General features: G+C 44.7%; 1 protein-coding gene across 5 annotated transcripts in view; it reads left to right on the top strand.

The window, feature by feature from the left end:
* The window catches only part of LOC109909136 (2-(3-amino-3-carboxypropyl)histidine synthase subunit 1-like), a 100,181-nt gene that overhangs the window by 26,594 nt on the left and 51,022 nt on the right, over positions 1-22,565 (top strand). For all 5 annotated transcript variants that reach the window (XM_031795707.1, XM_031795706.1, XM_031795709.1 and 2 more), the window contains exon 4: positions 15,289-15,410. In XM_031795707.1, the coding sequence (XP_031651567.1) occupies positions 15,289-15,410 (122 nt within the window). The remainder of the gene's footprint in view (positions 1-15,288; positions 15,411-22,565) is intronic.

Genomic DNA, 22,565 nt, shown 5'->3' with positions numbered 1-22,565 from the left:
TTGCTATAGTGATGGCACAATGTGGTATTTCACCCAGTAGATATGGGAGTTGATCAAAATCGTGTTTGTTTTCGAATTCTTTGTGGATCTGTGTAATCTGAGGGAAATATGTGTCTCTAATATGGTCATACATTGGGCAGGAGGTTAGGAAGTACAGCTCAGTTTCAACCTTTTGTGGGCAGTGAGCACATAGCCTGTCTTCTCTTGAGAGCCATGTCTGCCTACGGCGGCCTTTCTCAATAGCAAGGCTATGCTCACTGAGTCTGTATCATCTCCCACTCTAATCTCCCTCTATCATCTCTCTCTAGCATCTCCCTCTAGCATCTCGCTCTCTCTATCATCTCCCTCTCTCTATCATCTCCCTCTCTCTATCATCTCCCTCTCTCTATCATCTCCCTCTCTCTATCATCTCCCTCTCTCTATCATCTCCCTCTCTCTATCATCTCCCTCTCTCTATTCATCTCCCTCCCTCCCTCTATCATCTCGCTCCCTCTATCATCTCGCTCTCTCTATCATCTCCCTCCCTCTCTCTATCATCTCGCTCTCTCTATCATCTCCCTCTCTCTATCATCTCCCTCTCTCTATCATCTCCCTCCCTCTATCATCTCCCTCTCTTTATCATCTCCCTCTCTCTATCATCTCCCTCTCTCTATCATCTCCCTCCCTCTATCATCTCCCTCCCTCTATCATCTCCCTCTCTCTATCATCTCCCTCTCTCTATCATCTCCCTCCCTCTATCATCTCCCTCTCTCTATCATCTCCCTCTCTCTATCATCTCCCTCTCTCTATCATCTCCCTCCCTCTATCATCTCCCTCCTCTCTATCATCTCCCTCCTCTCTATCATCTCCCTCCCTCTATCATCTCCCTCTCTCTATCATCTCCCTCCCTCTATCATCTCCCTCCCTCTATCATCTCCCTCTCCTCTAGTCATCTCCCTCTCTCTATCATCTCCCTCTCTCTATCATCTCCCTCCCTCTATCATCTCCCTCTCTCTATCATCTCCCTCTCTCTATCATCTCCCTCTCTCTATCATCTCCCTCTCTCTATCATCTCCCTCTCTCTATCATCTCCCTCTCTCTATCATCTCCCTCCCTCTATCATCTCCCTCTCTCTATCATCTCCCTCTCTCTATCATCTCCCTCCCTCTATCATCTCCCTCTCTCTATCATCTCCCTCTCTCTATCATCTCCCTCTCTCTATCATCTCCCTCTCTCTATCATCTCCCTCTCTCTATCATCTCCCTCTCTCTATCATCTCCCTCTCTCTATCATCTCCCTCTCTCTATCATCTCCCTCTCTCTATCATCTCCCTCTCTCTATCACTCCCTCTCTCTATCATCTCCCTCTCTCTATCATCTCCCTCTCTCTATCATCTCCCTCTCTCTATCATCTCCCTCTCTCTATCATCTCCCTCTCTCTATCATCTCCTCTCTCTATCATCTCCTCTCTATCATCTCCCTCCCTCTATCATCTCCCTCTCTCTATCATCTCTCGTCCCTCTCTATCATCTCCCTCTATCATCTATCTCTAGCATCTCCCTCTAGCATCTCTCTATCATCTCTCTTGTCTTCCTCTATCATCTCTCTCTAGCATCTCCCTCTAGTATCTCTCTATCATCTCTCGTCTCTCTCTATCATCTCCCTCTATCAATCTATCTCTAGCATTTCCCTCTAGCATCTCTCTATCATCTCTCTCTTGCTTCCCTTTATCATATATCTCTTGTCTCCCTCTATCATCTCTCTCTTGTCTCCCTCTATTATCTTCATCTCCCTCTATCATCTCTCTCTAACATCTCCCTCTGGCATCTCTCTATCATCTCTCTTGTTTCCCTCTATCATCTCTCTCTTGTCTCCCTCTAGCATCTCGTCTCCCTCTCTCATCTCCCTATATCATCTCTCTAGCATCTCCCTCTATCATCTCTCTCTAGCATCTCCCTCTGGCATCTCTCTATCATCTATCTTGTCTCCCTCTATCATCTCTCTCTCTTGTCTCCTTCTATCATCTCTCTCTTGTCTCCCTCTAGCATCTCGTCTCCCTCTCTCATCTCCCTCTATCATCTCTCTAGCATCTCCCTCTATCATCTCTCTAGCATCTCCCTCTATCATCTCTCTCTAGCATCTCCCTCTGGCATCTCTCTATCATCTATCTTGTCTCCCTCTATCATCTCTCTCTCTCTTGTCTCCTTCTATCATCTCTCTATTGTCTCCCTCTATCATCTCTCTCTAGCATCTCTCTATCACTGCTCTCGCTCTATCATCTCCCTCTGGCATCTCTCTATCATCTCTCTTGTCTCCCTCTATCATCTCTCTCTCGTCTCCCTCTCTCATTTCCCTCTAGCATCCCTCTATCATCTCCCTCTGGCATCTCTCTATCATCTCTCTTGTCTCCCTCTATCATCTCTCTCTTGTCTCCCTCTATCATCTCTCTCTCGTCTCCCTCTCTCATCTCCCTCTAGCATCTCTCTCTTGTCTCCCTCTATCATCTCTCTCTTGTCTCCCTCTATCATCTCTCTCTTGTATCCATCTATCATTTCTCTCTTGTCTCCCTCTATCATCTCTCTCGAGCATCTCTCTATCATCTCCCTCTATCATCTCTCTCTAGCATCTCCCTCTGGCATATCTCTATCATCTCTATTGTCTCCCTCTATCATCTCTCTTGTCTCCCTCTATCATCTCTCTATCTTCTCTCTCTATCATCTCTCTCTAACATCTCTCTCTAGCATCTCTCTTGTCTCCCTCTATCATCTCTCTATCTTCTCTCTCTATCATCTCTCTTGTCTCCATCATCTCTCTCTATCATCTCTCTTGTCTCCCTCTATCATCTCTCTATCTTCTCTCTCTATCATCTCTCTTGTCTCCCTCTATCATCTCTCTATCTTCTCTCTCTATCATCTCTCTTGTCTCCCTCTATCATCTCTCTCTAACATCTCTCTCTAGCATCTCTCTATCATCTCCTTCTATCATCTCTCTCTTGTCTCCCTCTATCATCTCTCTCTTGTCTCCCTCTATCATCTCTCTCTAACATCTCTCTCTAGCATCTCTCTATCATCTCTCTCTTGTCTCCCTCTATCATCTCTCTCTTGTCTCCCTCTATCATCTCTCTCTCGTCTCCCTCTCTCATTTCCCTCTAGCATCCCTCTATCATATCCCTCTGGCATCTCTCTATAATCTCTCTCTTGTCTCCCTCTATCATCTCTCTCTTGTCTCCCTCTCTCATCTCCCTCTAGCATCTCTCTATCATCTCTCTCTTGTCTCCCTCTATCATCTCTCTCTTGTCTCCCTCTATCATCTCTCTCTTGTCTCCCTCTATCATCTCTCTCTTGTCTCTCTCTATCATTTCTCTCTTGTCTCCCTCTATCATCTCTCTCGAGCATCTCTCTATCATCTCCCTCTGTCATCTCTCTAGCATCTCCCTCTGGCATATCTCTCATCTCTATTGTCTCCCTCCATCATCTCTGTCTATCATCTCTCTTGTCTCCCTCTATTATCTCTCTCTATCATCTCTCTTGTCTCCCTCTATCATCTCTCTATCTTCTCTCTCTATCATCTCTCTTGTCTCCCTCTATCATCTCTCTCTAACATCTCTCTCTAGCATCTCTCTATCATCTCCTTCTATCATCTCTCTATCATCTCCTTCTATCATCTCTCTCTTGTCTCCATCTATCATCTCTCTCTTGTCTCCCTCTATCATCTCTCTCTTGTCTCCCTCTATCATCTCTCTCTTGTCTCCCTCTATCATCTCCCTCTATCATCTCTCTATCATCTCCCTCTATCATCTCTCTCTTGTCTCCCTCTATCATCTCTCTCTTGTCTCCCTCTATCATCTCCCTCTATCATCTCCCTCTATCATCTCTCTCTTGTCTCCCTCTATCATCTCTCTCTTGTCTCCCTCTATCATCTCCCTCTATCATCTCTCTATCATCTCCCTCTATCATCTCTCTTTAGCATCTCCCTCTATCATCTCTCTTGTTTCCCTCTATCATCTCTCTCTTGTCTCCCTCTCTCATCTCCCTCTATCATCTCTCTCTAGCATCTCCCTCTGGCATCTCTCTATCATCCATCTTGTCTCCCTCTATCATCTCTCTCTTGTCTCCCTCTCTCGTCTCCCTCTAGCATATCGTCTGCCTCTCTCATCTCTCTCTAGCATCTCCCTCTGGCATCCCTCTATAATCTCTCTCTATCATCTCCCTCTATCATCTCTCTCTAGCATCTCCCTATAGCATCTCTCTAGCATCTCTCTCTATCATCTCCTTCTATCATCTCTCTCTAGCATATCCCTCTAGCATCTCTCCCTTGTCTCCCTCTCTCATCTCCCTCTAGCATCTCTCTCTTGTCTCCCTATCTCATCTCCCTCTAGCATCCCTCTATAATCTCTCTCATCTCCCTCTATCATCTCCCTATAGCATCTCTCTATCATCTCTCTCGTCTCCCTCTATCATCTCTCTATCATCTCTTCTTGTCTCCCTCTCTGACACAGACTTTCATTTTTCTCCGTTCTCTCTCCCTCCATATTTTTGCCTTTCCTTTCTCTCTAACTTGATTCTTCTAAAGAGAAAATAATGAGGCTTCCTCTCCGCTGAGTTGCCCTGCTATTACCCAGGGAAGTGCCTCTTCCTCTCCTCCAATATCCTCCCTCCATCCCTGCTCACAGACGCAGGACGAATAGGAGCTCTTGTCTGAAATGTAATGAAATAAAAGATGAGCCATCACCAGGTGCAGGATATAAATATGTCACACCCGTAACCTGATTGTGTGTACGAGGAGAGGCTGAGCGATCTACATGATCGTAGTGTGTGTGTGTGTGGGGGGGGGGTTATTTCTACTGAATGTGACTGTGTTGTATGTTGTCTGGTCAGACGCTGCTGTCACACTTCCTCAGTGAAGTTGTCAGAGGGTGTCAGTTCTTCCTGCGACCACCCTGCTTATCTGGCTGTCTACCTCTCCCCTGAGACCACTCTCCTGTCTCCACTGTTATAACACCTGCCTAGAATGGGCACCATAGACACATGGCTAGCTTCACATATTGCTACGGCTCACTAAAGGACTGAAAGGCCTACTGAGTGACAGATTTTACTTTTACAATTTTGCCTTGACAGATCCTGGTGGCCATTGTCCAACATGGCCCCCAACCAGCGCCACGGGATTGAACTGGGTCACTTTCACAGAAATGATGGCATTGCATTCATCCCCTTGTCTGAAAAGAGTCACCCTGTAAAGCCAGATCTTATTCCACCGGATGTCTGAAAAAGTAGGCTATTGTTCAGGGTTTGAGACATTTATGAATGGAATGACCCTCTCAGTAATTAAAACCCTGAAGGCAAAAAGCCCAAACGCGTTGGTTCTGCTTTTAGCAATAAATATGCTTTTTTATTGAATTCCATTGTCCTCCAAGTGTTGCTGAATCTCCTCTCAGTAAGCTCAGCAGGCCAGGTCACTCCTTCTTCCTCTGTTTCTCCCTCTCTCTTTTTCTCCTCCCTCTTCCTTCCTTCCTTGCACATGCATACACCCCCACCCATACTTACAATCCCTCCCAGTACCCGGGCTGGGGGGTGCACCGCGGCACACAGCTGGGAGTTTCAAATATTTTTGCTGTTCATAAATCACAGCGACAGCAATGAGCCCATATTAAAGACAAGCATAGGGAGCTCACAGCATGCTATGCCTGCTGTGTCTGCTGTCTCAATGGCTCATTTGTTGGTAAATGTTTTGTTTCATATGACTGGACCCTTTTTTGAAGCCTGCTCACTGTGGTCTGTGTACAACTCCATTAGTCCATTCCCCTCGCAAACACTAACAGTCAGACGTATTGTAGAATGTTGGTGGAGTTTGATGTGACTTGAGGTACTCGCCACACACACATACACACACACACACACACACACACACACACACACACACACACACACACACACACACACACGGACAGCTGTTTGTATTGTCTGTCAAGTCAGGTCTGTGTTTTGATGTCTCTCCGTAGTAAATAGTCAGACTTGTGTTTGGTCTGTTGGCTACTAGTGTCTGAAACATCATGATTGAATGCCCAACAAGTATGTCTTGAGGGGAGAAGTACTTAACATATTTCAATGCACATCCGCATCAAAACGCCATCCATCTCGAGCGCAACGTGACAGGAATCATCGTAATAGAGGCTCAGTGACAACCCCAACGCCTGTCAGCACCTAATCAAACAAATTTAAAGCAGCATGTTAGTTAAAGCGCAAACAATTAATTGTCATAAGGGAAGAAGTGTCATTGGTTGACAGGGAGAGGGTTTGTGTGGTGGTGCACTGATTCAGGAAGATGGGGGAAGTTTGTCAATCTGCGTCTGTCTGTCTGTCTGCTGCGGTGCTGTTCCCAACCCGGAGAGAGAGAGAGCCCAAACCGACAGGCGCCTCTTTCTCCCATGCTGGGCTCTGATGAAATTCCTGTCGCAGCCAGGCAAGGATTTCATCTCCCGAGGACAGCGGGAAGTGGATGGATCTACTTTCATGCTACCCTCGTGATTCCCCTTGACAGTGGGAGAGAACGGTATCGATCCGCTATGTAAATAAAGCCCCACGCTGATCTACAATGATACATTGTCACTGGTGATCCCTTAGTCAAGCTGTCCAGTGAGTGTGTTTATGCATGCATACAAGATGCTGGTCTGATTTTGAGTTTATGCATCTGTCTGTGCAGTACATAACCACAACTCTCCAATCACCTAGCTATGACCTCTGTTCTAACTGTCTGCTAACGAGGGCCCCTAATTAACAAGGAGTTCACAGGCTTCTCGTCATCTAAATTACATCTTAATGACATTTCACTTCTGATGTTTCAGCTCAAGAGCCAGAGATGGTAACTACAGCTGATATGCCCAGGAAATGGAGACGAGAGGGTGGGAGAGGGAGAGCTTTGTTATCCCGGCCAATCGTTCATAAGTCCCGTGTGAGATGGGGCTTGAGGGTTGTGTGAGATGGGGCTTGAGGGTTGTGTGAGATGGGGTTTGAGGGTTGTGTGAGATGGGGCTTGAGGGTTGTGTGAGATGGGGTTTGAGGGTTGTGTGAGATGGGGCTTGAGGGTTGGGTTGTTGTGAACACTGATAGCCTTCATTCTCTCTTTCTCTCTACGTTTTCTTCTCTTTCTCGTTCTCTTTCTTTCTCTCTCCCCATCTCTCTCTTTCCTCCTTTCTCTCCCTCGTTCAGCCCTTCTCCGGTGGAACAGGGGAATTGTGCTCCTCTTTGCTCTGTACTTACTCTCCCGGTCCCAGGTAGCATCACTTCTCTCATTGGGGCCTCAGCTCTGTAATCAGATTCCTTGCATTTATTACCCAGGTATTTCAGTCACGCAGTGGAAATAATGAGATGTGTAGCACCAATAAGATGGCATGATAATGTTATTTCTTGCAGATGGATGCTTGATTAGATACAGTAATATTCTGCAGTGCAGTCATTTAAATTGTAGATATTGCAGTATGCTGCTGTGGTGGGTAGACTGCTGCTGTGGTGGGTAGACTGCTGCTGTGGTGGGTAGACTGCTGCTGTGGTGGGTAGACTGCTGCTGTGGTGGGTAGACTGCTGCTGTGGTGGGTAGACTGCTGCTGTGGTGGGTAGACTGCTACTGTGGTGGGTAGACTGCTGCTGTGGTGGGTAGACTGCTACTGTGGTGGGTAGACTGCTACTGTGGTGGGTAGACTGCTGCTGTGGTGGGTAGACTGCTACTGTGGTGGGTAGACTGCTGCTGTGGTGGGTAGACTGCTACTGTGGTGGGTAGACTGCTACTGTGGTGGGTAGACTGCTGCTGTGGTGGGTAGACTTATTGTGGTGGGTAGACTGCTGCGGTGGTGGGTAGACTGCTGCTGTGGTGGGTAGACTATTGCTGTGGTGGGTAGACTGCTGCTGTGGTGGGTAGACTGCTGCTGTGGTGGGTAGACTGTTGCTGTGGTGTTGTAGTGGTGGGTAGACTGTTATTGTGGTGGGTAGACTGCTGCTGTGGTGGGTAGACTACTGCTGTGGTGGGTAGACTGCTACTGTTGTGGGTAGACTGCTGCTGTGCTGCTGTGGTGGGTAGACTGCTGCTGTGGTGGGTAGACTGCTGCTGTGGTGGGTAGACTGCTGCTGTGAATGCTGTGGTGGGTAGACTGCTGCTGTGAATGCTGTGGTGGGTAGACTGCTGCTGTGAATGCTGTGGTGGGTAGACTGCTGCTGTGAATGCTGTGGTGGGTAGACTGCTGCTGTGGTGGGTAGACTGCTGCTGTGGTGGGTAGACTGCTGCTGTGAATGCTGTGGTGGTAGACTGCTGCTGTGAATGCTGTGGTGGGTAGACTGGTGCTGTGGTGGGTAGTCTGTTGCTGTGGTGGGTAGGCTGTTGCTGTGGTGGGTAGACTGTTGCTGTGGTGGGTAGACTGTTGCTGTGGTGGGTAGACTGCTGCTGTGCTGCTGTGGTAGGTAGACTGCTGCTGTGAATGCTGTGGTGGGTAGACTGCTGCTGTGGTGGGTAGACTGCTGCTGTGGTGGATAGACTGTTGCTGTGGTGGGTAGGCTGTTGCTGTGGTGGGTAGACTATTGCTGTGGTGGGTAGACCTTTGCTGTGGTGGGTAGCCTGCTGCTGTGAATGCTGTGGTGGTTAGACTGCTGCTGTGGTGGGTAGACTGCTGCCGTGGTGGGTAGACTGCTGCTGTGGTGGGTAGACTGCTGTCGTGGTGGGTAGACTGCTGCTGTGGTGGGTAGACTGCTGCTGTGGTGGGTAGACTGCTGCCATGGTGGGTAGACTGCTGCTGTGGTGGGTAGACTGTGCTGTGGTGGGTAGACTGCAGGGCATCTCTCTTCAGCAGTCTTGTGGGATAGCCCTATGCCCTATATATTTTTTAGCTGGGAGATATACATTTATGCGGCTCTAACAATGTCATTAGTATGCTTTAAAAGAACATCTGTGATGAGATTTAAGGAAGCCTATTGTTCAGAGAGCGCTACTAACACTTAGTGTCATAGTCTCCCATTATCATGATCCCTCGATTGCACAGCTCTCTCTCTCTGTCACACACACAACACACACTGAATCAAGACCTTGACTAGAGAAAGGATAAGCAAATAATATCTTGGAAGGACAATATTGATTTACTGGATGAGTTCCCTTCATCCGTGTGGCTGTGTTTTACTAGGCTCAGGTGGACTGTAGTGTCCTTCACACCAGAGCAGCCATTAGAGGAAGAGAGAGAGGGGAATGGAGAAGAGAACAAATATAAAGAGAGTCCATACCCCTCTGGAGGGTGAAGGTAGTCCAGCACTGAGAGAGGAGAGGGACAGGGATATAAAAAGAGAGGGGGAATTAGAAAATGAAATGGGTGTAAACAGAGAGATGAGAAAGTTCAAAGTTCATACTCTATCTCGTATTAAACTGAAGGTTGAAGGTACAATGAACACCAGTGAAAGAGAGAAATTAAAACAGGGAGAGAGGGAGGAAATGGCATCTGTAGCCTGTGTCCAGTATCTAATAGTTTGCGGACTGGGCAGCAGTAGACAGCCAGCTGTTGTTAGTCGGACTGGGTTGGTGGGTAGGCTACACTGTCTGTTGCAGTCTCCTGTTTTCATCTTTATTCTCACTTTTAATACTACCTATACTGGCTAGCCTAAATATGTCAAAACACAGTCCCTAAACCACAACACCCCCCTCTCCTCATATCTTCTCTCTTTCCCCACTCTGTGCTTTATCCATTCACACCTCTCTTTCCCAGTTTTCTGCATTCACTCCTTTTATTCAGTGTTTAGGAGTTTTACTTTGCATTTTAATCCCCCGGAAGGGATGATGAGATGCAGAATGAATTAATTTGCTGCTTTTAATATATTCAAGCAGAAGAGAAACAGAAAAAAGCTTTGTGGCTTTCTCCTTAGAACAGACCTTCTGTAGTAGTTGTATGTAATGTTGAGTTGGGGATAGGGAAGTTGAAGGTATGTTTATGCTAAGACCACAGATGGACAGATCATCTGTAATTGACCCTGCCTCTGCAGTTTCCGTCCAGATGTGCTATAAATCCATACTTGGCCCAGTACCCTATTACCGCGTCCCCCTCCCCCTTATTTGTCCTTACTTACCCCAACCCCCACTTAGCATCTTCATACTGACACTCTAATATATCTCATCTGTTGATGCAGACCGACTGACTGATTGCTGCTCTGTTGTTCAATGATGATTGACTCTTGTTTAGGGTAGAGGTTGACCGATTAATCGGAATGGCCGTATTAGTTAGATTTCAAGTTTTCATTACAATCGGAAATCGGTATTTTTGCGTGCCGATTTCCGATTATTAAAAAAATATACATATATATATATATATATACACTGCTCAAAAAAATAAAGGGAACACTTAAACAACACAATGTAACTCCAAGTCAATCACACTTCTGTGAAATCAAACTGTCCACGTAGGAAGCAACACTGATTGACAATAAATGTCATATGCTGTTGTGCAAATGGAATGCTGGTGGTGCTTTCACTCTAGTGGTAGCATGAGACGGAGTCTACAACCCACACAAGTGGCTCAGGTAGAGCAGCTCATCCAGGATGGCACATAGAGCTGTGGCAAGAAGGTTTGCTGTGTCTGTCAGCGTAGTGTCCAGAGCATGGAGGCGCTACCAGGAGACGGGCCAGTACATCAGGAGACGTGGAGGAGGCCGTAGGAGGGCAACAACCCAGCAGCAGGACCGCTACCTCCACCTTTGTGCAAGGAGGAGCAGGAGGAGCACTGCCAGAGCCCTGCAAAATGACATCCAGCAGGCCACAAATGTGCATGTGTCTGCTCAAACGGTCAGAAACAGACTCAATGAGGGTGGTATGAGGGCCCGACATCCACAGGTGGGGGTTGTGCTTACAGCCCAACACCGTGCAGGACGCTTGGCATTTGCCATAGAACACCAAGATTGGCAAATTCGCTACTGGCGCCCTGTGCTCTTCACAGATGAAAGCAGGTTCACACTGAGCATATGTGACAGACGTGACAGAGTCTGGAGACACCGTGGAGAACGTTCTGCTGCCTGCAACATCCTCCAGCATGACCGGTTTGGCGGTGGCTCAGTCATGGTGTGGGGTGGCATTTCTTTGGCCAGAGGTAGCCTGACTGCCATTAGGTACCGAGATGAGATCCTCAGACCCCTTGTGAGCCCATATGCTGGTGCGGTTGGCCCTGGGTTCCTCCTAATGCAAGACAATGCTAGACCTCATGTTGCTGGAGTGTGTCAGCAGTTCCTGCAAGAGGAAGGCATTGATGCTATGGACTGGCCCGCCCGTTCCCCAGACCTGAATCCAATTGAGCACATCTGGGACATCATGTCTCGCTCCATCCACCAACGCCACGTTGCACCACAGACTGTCCAGGAGTTGGCGGATGCTTTAGTCCAGGTCTGGGAGGAGATCCCTCAGGAGACCGTCCGCCACCTCATCAGGAGCATGCCCAGGCGTTGTAGGGAGGTCATACAGGCACGTGGAGGCCACACACACTACTGAGCCTCATTTTGATTGGTTTTAAGGACATTACATCAAAGTTGGATCAGCCTGTAGTGTGGTTTTCCACTTTAATTTTGAGTGTGTCTCCAAATGCAGACTTCCATGGGTTGATAAATTTGATTTCCATTGATAATTTTTGTGTGATTTTTTTAAAGAAATGTAAAGAAAAAAGTATTTAATAAGAATATTTCATTCATTCAGATCTAGGATGTGTTATTTTAGTGTTCTCTTTATTTTTTTTGAGCAGTGTATATATATATATATATATATATATATATATATATATATTTATACCTTTTATTTAACTAGGCAAGTCAGTTAAGAACACATTCTTATTTTCAATGACTGCCTAGGAACTGTGGGTTAACTGCCTTGTTCAGGGGCAGAATGACAGATTTTCACCTTGTCAGCTCAGGGGTTCCAATCTTGCAACCGCACAGTTAACTAGTCCAACGCTCTAACCATTGCACTCCACAAGTAATCTGCCTGTTACGCAAATGCAGTGGAAGCCAAGGTAAATTGCTAGCTAGCATTAAACTTATGTTATAAAAAACAATCAATCATAATCACTAGTTATAACTACTAATCCAGTTTAGCAGGCAATATTAACCAGGTGAAATTGTGTCATTTCTCTTGCATTCATTGCATGCAGAGTCAGGGTATATGCAACAGTATGGGATGTCTGGCTCATTGCGAACTAATTTGCCAGAATTTTACGGAATTATGACATACATTGAAGGTTGTGCAATGTAACAAGAAAATGTAGACTTAGGGATGCCACCCGTTAGATAAAATACCGAACGGTTCCGTATTTCACTGAAATAATAAATGTGTTGTTTTCGAAATGATAGTTTCCGGATTCGATCATATTAATGACCAAAGGTTCGTATTTCTGTGTATTATTATGTTATAATTAAGTCTGATTTGATAGAGCAGTCTGACTGAGCAGCAGCAGGCCCGTAATCATTCATTCAAACAGCACTTTCGTGCGTTTTGCCAGCAACTCTTCGCAAGCACAGCGCTGTTTATGACTTCAAGCCTATCAGCCTAATGGCTGGTGTAACCAATGTGAAATGGCTAGCTAGTTAGCTGGGTGTGCGCTAATACTGTTTCAAACGTCACTCGCTTTTAGATTTGGAGTAGTTATTCCCCTTGCGCTGCAAGGGCCGCGGCTTTTGTGGAGCGATGGGTAACGATGCTTCGAGTGTGGCTGTTGTCGATGTGTTCCTGGTTCGAGCCCAGGTAGGGGCGGGGGGGGGGGGGCAGAAGCTATACTGTTACACTGGCAATACTATAGTGCCTATAAGAACATCCAATAGTCAAAGGTATATGAAATACAAATGGTCTAGAGAGAAATAGTTCTATAAATACTATATTAACTACAACCTAAAACCTCTTACCTTGGAATATTGAAGTCTCATGTTAAAAGGAACCACCAACTTTCATATGTTCTCATGTTCTGAGCAAGGAACTTAAACGGTAGCTTTTTTACATGGCACATATTACTTTCTTCTCCAACACTTTGTTTTTGCATTATTTAAACCAAATTGAACATGTTTCAATTTTTGAGGCTAAATTGATTTTATTGATGTTTTATACTAAGTTAAAATAAGTGTTAATTCAGTATTGTTGTAATTGTCATTATTACAAATTTAAAAAATATTTAAAAATCATCCGATTTAATCGGCGTTGGCTTTTTTTGGTCCTCCAATAATTGGAAAATCATAATCGGTCAACCTCTAGTTCAGGGACCACCAACCTGACTGCTCTATAGGCCCTACTGATGTTTGGCATGTCAATCATAAAGGGATGGAAAAGCAATATCTGAGTGGTATGACTCATATGAGTCACTCCTATTCCCTCTACTTGATTTGTCCCACTCAGAAGCAACCAGTAAGTACATGGTAACATGCTGAGACTGGGGATTGATCTACTTAATGACTTGTCCTAGTCAGAGACAGCCAGTATATGGTAACATTTTTTAGAATTTTATTTCACCTTTATTTAACCAGGTAGGCTAGTTGAGAACAAGTTCTCATTTGCAACTGCGACCTGGCCAAGATAAAGCATAGCAGTGTGAGCAGACAACACAGAGTTACACATGGAGTAAACAATTAACAAGTCAATAATACAGTAGAAAACAAAGGGCAGTCTATATACAATGTGTGCAAAAGGCATGAGGAGGTAGGCGAATAATTACAATTTTGCAGATTAACACTGGAGTGATAAATGATCAGATGGTCATGTACAGGTAGAGCTATTGGTGTGCAATAGAGCAGAAAAGTAAATAAATAAAAACAGTATGGGGATGAGGTAGGTGAAAATGGGTGGGCTATTTACCAATAGACTATGTACAGCTGCAGCGATCGGTTAGCTGCTCAGATAGCTGATGTTTGAAGTTGGTGAGGGAGATAAAAGTCTCCAAGTTCAGCGATTTTTGCAATTCGTTCCAGTCACAGGCAGCAGAGTACTGGAACGAAAGGCGGCCAAATGAGGTGTTGGCTTTAGGGATGATCAGTGAGATACACCTGCTGGAGCGCGTGCTACGGATGGGTGTTGCCATTGTGACCAGTGAACTGAGATAAGGCGGAGCTTTACCTAGCATGGACTTGTAGATGACCTGGAGCCAGTGGGTCTGGCGACGAATATGTAGCGAGGGCCAGCTGACTAGAGCATACAAGTCGCAGTGGTGGGTGGTATAAGGTGCTTTAGTGACAAAACGGATGGCACTGTGATAGACTGCATCCAGTTTGCTGAGTAGAGTGTTGGAAGCCATTTTGTAGATGACATCGCCGAAGTGGAGGATCGGTAGGATAGTCAGTTTTACTAGGGTAAGCTTGGCGGCGTGAGTGAAGGAGGCTTTGTTGCGGAATAGAAAGCCGACTCTTGATTTGATTTTCGATTGGAGATGTTTGATATGAGTCTGGAAGGAGAATTTGCAGTCTAGCCAGACACCTAGGTACTTATAGATGTCCACATATTCTAGGTCGGAACCATCCAGGGTGGTGATGCTAGTCGGGCATGCGGGTGCAGGCAGCGATCGGTTGAAAAGCATGCATTTGGTTTTACTAGCGTTTAAGAGCAGTTGGAGGCCACGGAAGGAGTGTTGTATGGCATTGAAGCTTGTTTGGAGGTTAGATAGCACAGTGTCCAATGACGGGCCGAAAGTATATAGAATGGTGTCGTCTGCGTAGAGGTGGATCAGGGAATCGCCCGCAGCAAGAGCAACATCATTGATATATACAGAGAAAAGAGTCGGCCCGAGAATTGAACATGCTGAGACTGGGGATTGATCTACTTAATAATGACTTGTCCTAGTCAGAGACAACCAGTACATGGTAACATGCTGAGACTGGGGATTGATCTACTTAATGACTTGTCCTAGTCAGAGACAGCCAGTACATGGTAACATGCTGAGACCGGGGATTGATCTACTTAATGACTTGTCCTAGTCAGAGACAGCCAGTGGAAGGTGAGACTGGGGATTGATCTACTTAATGACTTGTCCTAGTCAGAGACAGCCAGTGCATGGTGAGACTGGGGATTGATAAACTTTATGACTTGTCCTAGTCAGAGACAGCCCGTACATGGTAACATGCTGAGACTGGGGATTGAGCCTGCTGACCCTATCAGGATGCTCGGAGCCAGGTGGGGTATCACTCGCCATGGTAACCATCGGGAGAGGGGGAGGTCAGTGGGGCTAATAGACTGAGCTGTGTGTGTTGAATGACGGGGACAGTTCAGTTTGTGCTCATGTACGGTCAGAGGAGTGGTTTTCATCATGGTGTGTGTGTGTGTGTGTCTGTCCCAGGTTCACAGAGGCAGACACCATTGTGATGGGTGATGTGACGTATGGAGCCTGCTGCGTGGACGACTTCACGGCTCGGGCCCTGGGGGCAGACTTCATGGTGCACTACGGCCACAGCTGCCTCAGTGAGTCTCACTCTCTCTCAGACAGACAGACAGACAGACAGACACACAGACAGATAGACAGACAGACAGACAGATAGACAGATAGACAGACAGACAGACAGACAGACAGACAGACTGACAGAAACACACACACAGACAGAAACACACACACACACAGACAGAAACACACACACACACACACAGACAGAAACACAGAAACACACACACAGACAGAAACACACACACACACAGACAGAAACACAGAAACACACACACAGACAGAAACACACACACACAGACAGAAACACAGTAACACACACACAGACAGAAACACACACACACACACAGACAGAAACACAGAAACACACACACAGACAGAAACACACACACACACACACAGACAGAAACACAGAAACACACACACAGACAGAAACACACACACACACACAGACAGAAACACACACACACACACAGACAGAAACACACACACACAGAGAAACAAACACACACACAGAAACAAACACCCACACACACGACTCACAGACACAAGGCATCTACTCATTAGTAATCGAATCCCATCCCTAAAGCATACGCAGACATAAATGCACACTCCAGGGTTTCCGTTAGCCGGCTTTTGCCCCCCCCCCCCAAATGAAAAGCTGTTAAATGACCTGGGGGGAAAAAACACCATTGCTTAATAATGCTTATTATTCATTGATGGAAATACATTTGACTGTCAGGCTTATCAGTCTATAGGTTAATTAGCAGAATTAAATTGGCCTGTGTGTATTTTCATTAGTCATGTATCTTATTTATCCAACACAACTATCACAGCACACAGAGACTATGTTGAGCTGGGTTTCTCCTGCAGATCCTCAGCTGGTTGCTGCCGGAGTAAACATGTTTTTATAAACCCATTCATTACACAACAAATGTTTTATTTGTATTTATTTTTTCTCCCCGATTTCGTGGTATCCAATTGGTAGTTACAGTCTTGTCCCATCGCTGCAACTCCCATACGGACTTGGGAGAGGCGAAAGTCGAGAGCCACGCGTCCTCCAAAACACAACAAAATCCAGCCAAGGTGCACTGCTTCTTGACACAATGCCTGCTTAACCCGGAAGCCAGCTGCACCAATGTGTCGGAGGAAGCACCTGGCCCGCCACAGGAGTCGCTTGAGCGCGATGGGACAAGAACATCCCTGCCGTCCAAACACTCCCCTAACCTGGATGACGCTGGGCCAATTGTGCGCCGCCCCATGGGTCTCCCGGTCGCGGCTGGCTGCGACAGAGCCTGGACTCGAACCAGGATCTCTAGAGGCACAGCTAACACTGCGGTGCAGTGCCTTAGACCACAGCTAACGATGCGGTGCAGTGCCTTAGACCACAGCTAACGATGCGGTGCAGTGCCTTAGACCACAGCTAACACTGCGGTGCAGTGTCTTAGACCACAGCTAACACTGCGGTGCAGTGCCTTAGACCACAGCTAACACTGCGGTGCAGTGCCTTAGACTACAGCTAACACTGCGGTGCAGTGCCTTAGACCATAGCTAACACTGCGGTGCAGTGCCTTAGACCACAGCTAACACTGCGGTGCAGTGCCTTAGACCACAGCTAACACTGCGGTGCAGTGCCTTAGACCACAGCTAACACTGCGGTGCAGTGCCTTAAACCACAGCTAACACTGCGGTGCAGTGCCTTAGACCACAGCTAACACTGCGGTGCAGTGCCTTAGACCACAGCTAACACTGCGGTGCAGTGCCTTAGACCACTGTGCCACTAGGGAGGTGCCCATTGCACAACAATTCTAAATGCAATTGCATGTTAAAAACAGTTTTGTGCACTATTAAAAATATATACTATTTTGATTTCTCAACTGGAAATTGAATCGTGCCTCCCATTCACCAGTCAAGTGCAGGAAACAGGCTATCAACACATCACTCACCACTTTACAATGTGAGCTGGAGGCAGTATGCATTTTGAAAACGTACTTCATTGTTTGAAACCTAAATGTTTATTTCATATTATGGAGGCATGTCTTTTACCCTGTTTCAAAGTAGCCAAAATCCCACCATTGAAACATGGATGCAATTCAAAACGTTTTGGTTTCTCAAAATAATTGTCACGTAGTTAATCCTAAAATTCTGAATTCAAATGATAAAAAATATCAAAGTTAAGTCAACTAATCCAAAATCAACAGCCTCTGCCATATGGACACATTGATACACTGTGATCCATTAGCGCCTAAAGAAATGAGTGCATGAAACTCATAGCCTATAGGCCAATGCAGCAGTAGGCCTATAACTTCAATTGTGCTTTCACATTGAGGATGGGAGGTTATTGGAAAGATTTATCAAGTAGTTTATTGTGAGGATCTATACCTTTAATATATTACATTTGCTATGGATGGGGAAAAAACAACACTTTCTTTCATTTCCATGCAGCAGACCAGGTACTTACTTCTATGAGTGTTCAGGTGCGCTTGCTCCCTCAACAAACCAGACTTTGCTCACATGGAGCACTCCAAACAACGAACAATGAAAAAATGGACAAATCTCGTAAATGATGCTTATGAAATAAACCATAGCTTGTTTCTCAAAAATGTAGCAGGTTGTGAACTCTCCAAATAACATTTCCACTCCAGGAATGAGAGCGGTACATGACTAATTAATACATGCATTAACAGAAATGTATGTAAACAAATGACGCAGATTAACGGTATATATTCTACTGGTGACATACAGTACCAGTCACAGGTTTGGACACACCTAGTCATTAAAGGGTTTTTCTTTATTTGTACTATTTTCTACATAATTAGTGAAGACATGACAACTATGAAATAACACATATGGATTCATACAGTAACCAAAAAAGTGTTAAACAAATAAAAACATATTTTATATTTGAGATTCTTCAAAGTAGCCACCCTTTATCTTGATGACAGCTTTGTACACATGTCACCTGGAATGAATTTCAATTAACGGGTGTGCCTTGTTAAAAGTTAATTTGTGGAATTTCTTTCCTTAATGCATTTGAGCCAATCAGTTGTGTTGTGACAAGGTAGGGTTGGTATATAGAAGATAGGCCTATTTGGCAAAAGAACAGCTCAAATAATCAAAGAGAAACGACAGTCCATCATTATTTGAAGACATGAAGGTCAGTCAATCCGGAAAATGTCAAGATCTTTGAAAGTTTCTTCAAGTGCATACACAAAAACCATCAAGCGCTATGATGAAACTGTCTCTCATGAGGACCGCCACAGGAATGGAAGACCAAAAGTTACCTCAGCTGCAGAGGATCAGTTCATTGGTGTTACCAGCCCAAATAACATCAACTGTTCAGAGGAGACTGCATGGTCAAATTGTTGCAAAGAAACCACTACTAAAGGTCACCAATAAGAAGAAGAGACTTGCTTGGGCCAAGAAACACAAGCAATGGACATTAGACTGGTGGAAATCTGTCCTTTTGGCCTGAAGAGTACAAATGTGATATTTTTGGTTCCAACTGCCATGTCTTTGTGAGACGCAGAGTAGGTGAACGGCTACTTTGAAGAATCTCAAATATATTTAGTTTTTTTGAACACTTTTTTCCTTACAACATGATTCAATATATGTTATTTCGTCATTTTGAAGTCCTCACTATTATTCTACAATCTACAAAATAGTAAAAATAAAGAAAAACCCTTGAAATGAGTAGGTGTGTCAACTTTTGACTGGTACTGTGTATGTGTGTGTGTGTGTATGGTATGGCATAGTATGGCGTGTGCGTGCGTGCACAGTTGAAGTCAGAAGTTTACATACACCTTAGCCAAATACATTTAAACTCAGTTTTTAACAAATTCTTGACAAGTAATCTTAGTACACATTCCCTGTCTTAGGTCAGTTAGGGTCACCACTTATTTTAAGAATGTTAAATGTCAGAATAATAGTAGAGAGAATGATTTATTTCAGCTTTTATTTATTTCATCACATTCCCAGTGGGTCAGAAGTTTACACACACTCAATTAGTATTTGGTAGCATTGCCTTTAAATTGTTTAACTTGGGTCCAACGTTTCGGGTAGCCTTCCACAAGCTTCCCACAATAAGTTGGGTGAATTTTGACCCATTCCTCCTGACAGAGCTGGTGTAACTGAGTCAGGTTTGTAGGCCTCCTTGCTTGCATGCACTTTTTCAGTTCTGCCCACAAATGTTCTATAGGATTGAGGTCAGGGCTTTGTGATGGCCATCCATTACCTTGACTTTGTTGTCCTTAAGCTATATTGCCACAACTTTGGAAGTGTGCTTGGGGTCATTGGCCATTTAGAAGACCCATTTGTGACCAAGCTTTAACTTCCTGACTCTGATGTCTTGAGATGTTGCTTCAATATATCCACATAATTTTCATCCCTCATGATGCCATCTATTTTGTGAGGTGCACCGGTCCCTCCTGCAGCAAAGCACCCCGACGGTGCCACCACCGTGCTTCAAGGGTTGGGATGGTCTTCTTCGGCTTGCCAGCATCCCCCTTTTTCCTCCAAACATAACAATGGTCATTATGGCCAAACAGTTCTATTTTTGTTTCATCAGACCAAAGGACATTTCTCCAAAAGTGCGATCTTTGTCCCCATATGCAGTTGTAAACCGTAGTCTAGCTTTTTTATGGCGGTTTTGGATCAGTGGCTTCTTCCTTGCTGAGTGGCCTTTCAGGTTGTCGATATAGGACTTGTTTTACTGTGGATATAGATACTTTTGTACCGTTTCCTCCAGCATCTTCACATGGTCCTTTGCTGTTGTTCTGGGATTGATTTGCACTTTTCGCACCAAAGTTGGTTCGTGTTTCCTTCCTGAGCTGTGTGGTCCCATGGTGTTTAAACTTGTTGTTTGTACAGATGAACGTGGTACCTTCAGGTGTTTGGAAATTGCTCCCATGGATGAACCAGACTTGTGGAGGTCTACAATTTTTTTTCTGAGGTCTTGGCTGATTTCTTTAGATTTTCCGATGACATCAAGCAAAGAGACACTGAGTTTGAAGGTAGGCCTTGAAATACATCCACAGGAGCACCTCCAATTGACTCAAATTATATAAATGAGCCTATCAGAAGCTTCTAAAGTCATCACATCATTTTCTGGAATTTTCCAAGCTATTTAAAGGCACAGTCAACTTAGTGTACAGTATATAAACTTCTGACCCACTGGAATTGTGATACAATGAATTATAAGTGTAATAATCTGTCTAAACAATTGTTGGTGTAGATGTCCACAGAGTAGATGTCCTAACCGACTTGCCAAAACTATAGTTTGTTAACAAGAAATTTGTGGAGTGGTTGAAAAACGAGTTTTAATGACTCCGACCTAAGTTTATGTTAACTTCCGACTTCAACTGTATGTAAATGAGGTATTTTTGTTATTTAAATATATATATATATTAGCACAAAAAAATCATTTTTTTTTTTTTTAATGTTTGAAAATGCCATTTCTTTGGCTGCTTCGTTACATGAGTTTTGTGTTCTGTTAAGATGCATTATCATCATCTACATGTGACTTCTGTCCTTCTGAGCACTGGAATAGAATCTCTGACACACACACACACACACCACACATACTCAGGGCATAAGTATGATAGACAGACACCATGGCCTCCAGCCATGTTATAAAACAGCAAGATCAATACCAGCAGCACATACAGAATGTAGGTTTTGTACTATAAGTGCCTGACACTGGGTAGTACTCAATAGCTCAGTATGTGTGCTTAGCTGCAGCTTTGTAAGGCCTGTCAGACCTTTAGAGGCTGGACAGCAGCACATTTACTCAGACGATCAATGGAAAACATGCATTAGGGCTGTCCTTTGAAAAGCCTGTTCAGATCTTAAGGACCCTTCATTCCCTGCGCTGCTCTCATCCTGTCTGCAGCACAATATAGCAGGAAATGCTGAATCGATATTTGTGAAATCTCCTTGGCAGAACGAGTTGAACAAGGCTCACTCTCCCAAATACCACACCTGACCACAAGAATATGAATCCAATACACCAGCTGACTGCTTTAACAAACCAACAAGCAAACAATACATACTCTCTAACCAACCAACAGACATACATCACCCACTCTCTGTGTTCTGCACTCACAGTCAAGACAATATGTCTAGAAGGCCAGCATCGCACAATCGCCTCTTCACTGTTGACGTTGAGGGTACTATTTAATGAAGCTGCCAGTTGAGGACTTGTGAGGCGTCTGTTTCGCAAACTAGACACTCTAATGTACTTGTCCTTTTGCTCAGTTGTGCACCGGGGCTTCCCACTCCTCTTTTTATTCTGGTTAGAGACAATTTGCGTGAATGGAGTAGTACACAGCGTTGTATGGGATCTTCAGTTTCTTGGCAATTTCTCACATGGAATAGCCTTCATTTCTCAGAAAAAGAATAGACTGACAAGTTTGAGAAGAAAGATCTTTGTTTCTGGCCATTTTGAGCCTGTAATCGAACCCACAAAGGCTGATGCTCCAGATACTCAACTAGTCTAAACTAGTCCAGTTTTATTGCTTCTTCAATCAGAACAACACTTTTCAGCTGTGCTAACATAATTGCAAAAGGCTTTTCTAATGATCAATTATCCTTTTAAAATGATAAACTTGGATTAACTAACACAACGTGCCATTGGAAAACAGAAGAGATGGTTGCTGATAATGGGCCTCTGTACGCCTATGTAGATATTCCATTAAAAATCTGCCGTTTTTAGCTACAATAGTCATTTACAATTTACAAGTCATTTACAATGTCTACACTGTATTTCTGACAAGAGGTAGCCATGAGAAAACTATATATTTTTTAAAATTGTAACCTTGCTAGTCAGTTAAGAACAAATTCTTATTTTCAATGAACAAGGAACAACTGGAACAACTGCCTTGTTCAGGTGCAGACCAACAGATTTTTACCTTGTCAGCTGGGGGATTCGATTTTGCAACCTTTCAGTTACTAGTCCAACGCTCTAACCACTAGGCTACCTGCTGCTTGATTAGACATGTACATACAAGTGCTCATGTCAAATTCTGACCGACCGGCTCAATTCGTAGCAAAAATTGAAATGGTGTGTTTTACATTGGATAAAAGTAGAGACCCAGGGCTAGAAAATTGTATATCATACACTACAGTTCAGGAACAATGGGAAAGTAATTCTGCTTTGAAAGTTGATAAACTTGTAACCC

This window comes from Oncorhynchus kisutch, linkage group LG18 (assembly GCF_002021735.2).
Source record: "Oncorhynchus kisutch isolate 150728-3 linkage group LG18, Okis_V2, whole genome shotgun sequence".
NCBI classification, from domain to species: domain Eukaryota; kingdom Metazoa; phylum Chordata; class Actinopteri; order Salmoniformes; family Salmonidae; genus Oncorhynchus; species Oncorhynchus kisutch.
Note: the sequence above shows the minus strand (reverse complement) of the source record. Positions and strands in the feature narration are given on the sequence as shown.